Raw genomic sequence first — 6290 nt, forward strand, 5'->3', positions numbered from 1 at the left:
CCACATCCCCGTGAACTGACTCTCTCCCCCATCTGAAAACAACCTCACAATTTTCTTCTGTACTGAATTTCCTCAGGGATGCTGTTCCCTCCCAGTAGCCAGGAAGATATTGGCCCTGCTCTTACTAGAACCTCGTGAAGCCCGAGGGATCCCAGCATCCCAGATGGGTTAAGTAACAATCCCATGGGCTGCCTTCTGCGTGAGGTCGGTGCCCACCAGGGCATCCAGGGCTGTGGCGATGGAGAGCCTATGCTCTGGTCTCTCTCTGGAGGTGGGCAGGCCTGTCGAGTTCTTGAAGCCTCATGTGATACCACTGGCCTCTTGTTGCATACAAGCCACCCCCATGTCCAAGGACTCCTCTCCCTGCCCTTGAGGTCCCCAAAGTTGTCTCCTGCCAGATGGGGGTCCCCAGGCCTGGTCCTGAGAAGCCCTGAGCCAGGCTTAGAAGTCTGCGGCTCTGGAATTTCCAGGCCCTGGCTTAGAAGTCTGCGGCTCTGGAATTTCCAGGCCCTGGTCCTGTCACTTAGAAGCTGCGTGACTTTGGCTAAGCTACCACCCTCTCTGCTCCTGGCTCTGCATCACAGTTGGACCCAACAGTAATCATCACCAGCACCACTGGTAGAGGGTTTACTGAGTGCCAGGCACTACATCAATCAACAAATATACCTATGCTCCCTCATTTAACCTCCTAATGGCCAAAAGTCGTAAGATCATCTTCATGTTACAGATGAGAAGACCGAGGCTCAGAGGGGTTAAGAAACAGCCCCAAACAGCTAGTAAGTGCTAGAACAGGACCTCAAACTCAGACCTGACCTCAAACCTCAGGGTCTTATCATCACTAGTCTAGGCTGCCCCCCGACCCCGGGACTAGCAACCTTTTCCACATCAAAATTCTAGGATCCTGTGGGGAGAGGATCCTGTTTTTTCCCAGGATAAAATCACAGTTCGGAGGGCTTGAGGCTTCCCCAGAACCAGGGACAGTCTGGGTGGTGGCTGGGAGATGTGGGCAAGTGTACACAGACTGCCTGGAGCAGAGCAGGCTCTTGGGTACATCTGTAAACTGAATGAATGAATGAATGAATGAATGAATGAGTGCCAACTCCATGCCAGACTCTGCTCACCCTGCCATCCCACCAGAGGCTTGGTTTAGAAGTTGCTAGGCATGCAGCTACCCAGTTCATGCCAGCTTGGGTGGGGGTGTGTGAGCCCCAGGAGGAGCCCTGATTGGAGGAGCTGCATTCTGGAAGTTTCTTGCCGCTGAGGGCTGACTTCCCTATTGCATCCCTCCACCCCCAAGTTCAGCTAAGTCTGTACCCATGGGTTCCTGCATCGCTGGATTCTCCCCTAGCCTGAGGGTTAATGGGCAGCAGGGTCACCCTGGGCCCACTGTGGGGCTGAATCCAAGGAGTCCCCGAGTAGAAAGAGGAAACTTGGAGGGGTGAAGCCAAGCTTTCCTGAACCTGGTGCCCCTCCCTGTCCGACAGAGATGGGGGGTGAGCACATGGTCTGCTGGCTGAGCTACCGCCCCAGATTCTAGAGCCCATGGATTCCAGAAAAGTTACAAGCTGACCTGTCTGGCTCTTCACACTTCTATCACTCAGAGCATCCCTTTCCAGGGTTGAGTTTGGAGCGTCTAGGTTTGGTGAGAATGAACAGGGCCACTTCTGACTCTCCTGGTCAGCTCACACGCAGCTGGCTCCCAATCCCAAACCCAGAGCCCTTCAAAGCCCAGGGAAGGCTCAGAGTAAAGCCTGGTGGAAGACGGGGCATGACTGGGTTGGTGACCTGGGTCTGGGCAGTCCTAAGGGCAGCCCCAGAACTGCCTTCCTAGCCCCAAAGACTGGGGGCTCTACATGGGAAGTGGCATACAGTAGGCACTTGATAAATGCTTATGGAAAGAAGGTTTGGAGAGATCTGGTGTTCCCAATCCCTGGGTAGGTCCAGGTCAAAGCTGCAAGGGGCTTCTGCCTGGGGGGACCCCACCCCAGAGGTGGTGGAAGCGATGATGTTCATGGGCCTTGGGACTCCTCGGGGCGTCTAGAGCCCTGGCCACCCAGGCAACGCTTGTGGTCACCGCCAGGCAGCTGTCCTGGGAGAAGCCTCTGGAAGTCCCTGGAGGGGGCCCTCCCCTGGCATGCCCCCAACCCTGACGCCACGGAGATCCCTTAGGAGCCCCACCACCCGCAGTGAGATAATAATGACCATAATGAGAACAGTCACCCACACATGTGCACAGCGCTTTTACAGGTTACAAAGTGTTTCACATACATCATCTCATCAATTCCTCACAACAGCCCTGTGAGGTAGGCAGGGCGGGGAGTAGCGTTTCCGTTTATACAGATGTGGAGACTGAGGCCCAGAGGGGGTCAATGACCTGTTTGAGGCCACACAGCAAGTCAGCAGCAAAGCTGGGACCAGAGTTAGGCCTCGGCCCCTGGCTCTCTCCACTGACTGTGCTGTCCTCCAGGAGGACCCCAGCCCCTGTCCAGAGTCTCAGCCACACTCAAGCCAGGCCCCGCCCCCTGGCAGTAGTGCTGCCTGGCAGCTCAGCAGACAGGCCCTCACCCCCACTGGGCAGCGCTGTCCCCTCCACCCGCTCTCCGCCAACAGCCAGCCCAGAGCTGGGCCCAGACCCCCACCCAGCCTTCTCCTGGCGACTGCCCTGGACGGGTGGGCAGGCAAGTGGGGCTGGAACCTCCTCCCCTGTTTTCCTGAGTGATCCCTCCCCACAGGGGAAGAGAAGAGAAAGGAGGAAGAGGAGGAAGAGAAAAACAAGAAACTGAGTTGGAAGAGGGCCCTGGAGCAGTCAGGACGTCAAAAGTTTGCATTCCGACTAGCTATAGGAAATAGTTTTTTTTTCTCTTTTTATTATTTCAAGTTTTCATAAAAATCCATAATTACTGAAACCCAAGTTACAGAGGAAGTTCGTAACTTTTTTATTGAATTATTGACTGTGCCGTGTCAGCTTCCGACTCCAGTCTGTCAACGTGTGCCCCTGTGCAGGTGGGGTCCCCAGGCCTGGACTTCTGAGGTCCTGGTAGAAAGAGGGCAGGCGGTGAGGGCCAGCGGGGGCAGCAGGGGACGGCGTGGGAGGGAGAAAAAGAGTGTGTGTGGAGGGGCTGGGAGGAGGTGGGAAGGACTGGAGAGCGAGCGGACGGCGGCCAGGTCCCTTCCCCTGCCCGGCACGCCCCAGGGTCCCCGCCCCCCGCCCCGGCCTCATATCATCTTCATATTGAACTTGCGAGGTGCATCGGCGGAGCTGATGCCTGCGTCCGACTTGCGGGGCACATACTCAATCTCGATGTTGTGCTTGGTGTTGCCCTTGCCCCGGCTCCAAAGAAACAGCAGCACCAGACAGAAGAGGACGACGCCCAAGAAAGAGATGAAGCCCATGGTGGTGGCGATGATGAGGGTCTTGATGTCGAAGGGGAAAGGCACGGTGGCGCGGGTGCTGTTGGCCTCTCCCTCGCCCGGCTGGTTGGAGATGAAGGCGAAGGTCTTGTTGGGTTGATGGGGCCAGTCGGGCGAGTAGCTGCGCACGTGCAGGTGGGCAGGCATGGAATCGTTGCCGCCCGCGTTGGCCGCGATGCACAGGTAAGTGCCGTTGTCCTGTACCTGGGCATAGCGCACCTCCAGCGTGCCGTCGGGGAAGACCGTGAGCCGCCCGTTGCTCTTGGCCGAGACCAGGTGCTTGCGGGGCGAGAGCCAGAGGATGGCGGGCGGTGGGTCGCCATCCGCCCGGCACACGAACTGCACTGTGTGGCCCTCATCCACAAACACCTGCTGGGCCTTGCGGTCCCGGATGCGGGCACGGCGGCAGGTGAAGTAGTTGGGCAGGAGCACATCAGGGAAGTCCTTGAACTCCTTGCCCTGGACGAACTCGGGCGTGGCACACGTGGGCTGCTGCCGGTTGAAGTTGAGCCGCCAGCGGCGCCGGAACACCCACAGGAGCCGGCAGTCGCAGGCCAGCGGGTTGGAGTCCAGGATGAGCGTCTCCAGGTTGCCCACCGAGTGGAAGGCCGACTCCTCCAGTGTGGTCAGCTGGTTGCCGGAGACATTGAGCACGCGCAGGTAGTTGAGGCCGCGGAAGGCGTAGGGCTCCACCACGGCCAGCTGCCCACCCACCAGCTGGATCTCCTGCAGCCTTAGCAGCTCGTGCAACATGGAGCCCTCAATGGTGCTGATGGGGTTGTAGGAGAGGTTGAGGAAGCGGAGATAGACCAGGTGGCGCACTGCCAGATAGGGCACAGCGGTCAGGTTGCAGTGCGTGATAGACAGGGACGTCAGGTTGAGGCCGTAGAGACAGTTGGCAGTCATGGTGTCCAAGTAGGGCCAGTGAGAGATCTCCAAGACCTTGAGCCGGTACAACCTCTTGAAGGAATAGTCCCGGATGGCATTGATGTTGAGGTGCCGGAGCCGCAGGACGATGAGACCGTGCAGGTGGGACAGCGCCTCAGTGGGGATGGAGGTCAGGTTGCATTTCTCCAGCGTCAGCTGCTCCAGGCTGTTGAGGCCGCTGAAGGCTCGGTGGGAGATATAGACGAGGTCGTTGTCGCCGACTTCCAGTGACTTGAGGTTGTACAGGTCCTGGAACATGTAGTCCAGCAGGATGACGATCTTGTTCTCGCTGATGTCCAGCTTGGTCAGGTTACTGAGGCCGGTGAAGACGCCCAGGGGGATGAGCTTCAGGCGGTTGCTGCGGAGCCCCAGCGTCCGGAGGTTGAAGAGGTTGTTGAAGGCGCCAGGCTCCACGGCGCTCACGATGTTCTCATTGAGCTCCAGCTCCTCCAGGTGCGGGAAGCTGGCAAACTCGTCCTGGTTGAGCGTTTTGATGCGGTTCTTGCCCAGGTCCAGCAGGCGGGTCTCAGTGGGGATGCCCTCAGGCACCGCCACAAAGCGCTTGCGGTGGCAGAGCACTGCGCGGTCCTGGGCGGAGCACTCGCAGCGGGGCGGGCAGCCTGTGGCTGAGCCTGACAGCACCGAGCCCAGCACCAGCAGGAGGATGGGCTGCCAGCAGGCCAGGAGGGGGCTGGGCATGCTCCTCACGCCCCCCGCCAGCATCCTCTCGCTCACCTGTGGCCAGGAGCAAGCACAGGACAGAGGGGGCGGTTAGAGGGCAGTGTCTGCTGGACCCCCACCCAGAGCCCTCTGTGCCCTCTGCCCTCCTGCCCTGTCAGGATGTCCCTGACACAGAGAGAGAGGCAGGGGTCCAGAGTGGCATATGACACCTGCCTGGGACCCCAGAGTGAGGTCCAGATGCCCAGGCCAGAGGGCCTCCTGCCACCCCATGCTGCTTCCTCCTTGCCCCTTACCCTACCCAGAGCCCTCCTGAAGGACCCTCCAGCATCCCTGGGATCCAGGGGGCTCATGGAAGGGGTAGGGTCACTTCAGATGAGCCTGGTGTTGGCACCCTAGGCTGCATCCACCTCCTTTCCATTTTACAGACAATGCAACTCCAGGCATGCACTTCACACCCCACCTGGCACCCTGAGCCTCAGCTTCCCCTGGTGTTCATCAGGGATAAAGCGAGACCTGTTGAGCTGCCCTCAGGGCTCACAGAGGGAATCAAAGGGGCTCAAAGGCTGAGGCCTCTAGGAATAGCCAGCAGAGGAGCACGTCTGGGCCCCAGCTTGCCAGGCAAGGGCTTCTGAGGCTGCTGGGGCCCACCCTCTCCGAACTTCAGCCTGAGCATCCCCAGGCACAGACACCACGGCTCCCTCTCCATCAACACTGTGCTGAGCTCGAAGCCCAAGAATCTTGGGCAACCAGCATACCCAGTGGTTCCAGCCAGTGTTTGTGAAACTGCTCCCCAGTGGGGTTTCTGGATCAGTGGAGGGTACCCCCTTCCAGAAAGCCAGGACCCAGCCGTAGTGCCTCCCTGGGGAATCTTTCCAACTCTACCCTTCCTCTGGGTCCCCACGGTGACCCACCCAAGCTCCTGAGCTCAGGCTCCTGCTATTCTTTCCTCCTGGAATGTCCCTTCCCCCGGTGTGTTGAAACCCCATCTTCAAGGCCATTGCTCTGAGAAGCTTTTTCTGATCCCCAGTTGGAAGTGTACTCCCCTTCAAAGACTCCCCCCAGGCTTCATCCGTCTGTCTCTCCGGCTTCCAATCACCCTCCTCCTAGTACCAGGGTTCTGTGCAGCTGCTGGTCCGATGGGGGAGCAGTCAGACCCCCACAGCCCAGGACGGCGCAGGCAGCCCTGGAGGTGCCGGTCCACACTGGGGCACTGGGGACGTGAGGCTTGTTACAGCTGGGCCCTGAGGCACGTGCGGGATTTGGGTGGTGAT

General features: G+C 59.1%; 1 protein-coding gene across 1 annotated transcript; it reads right to left on the reverse strand.

The window, feature by feature from the left end:
* Positions 1-3216: 3216 nt before the first annotated feature.
* Positions 3217-5070, reverse strand: LINGO1 (leucine rich repeat and Ig domain containing 1). Its single transcript, XM_059915432.1, has one exon. It carries the CDS (start codon positions 5059-5061, stop codon positions 3217-3219), a length of 1845 nt encoding a protein of 614 aa, XP_059771415.1. The 5' UTR covers positions 5062-5070.
* Between the last annotated feature and the right edge of the window lie 1220 nt (positions 5071-6290).

The sequence above is a fragment of the Balaenoptera ricei genome, chromosome 2 (genome assembly GCF_028023285.1).
Source record: "Balaenoptera ricei isolate mBalRic1 chromosome 2, mBalRic1.hap2, whole genome shotgun sequence".
Taxonomy (NCBI): Eukaryota; Metazoa; Chordata; class Mammalia; order Artiodactyla; family Balaenopteridae; genus Balaenoptera; species Balaenoptera ricei.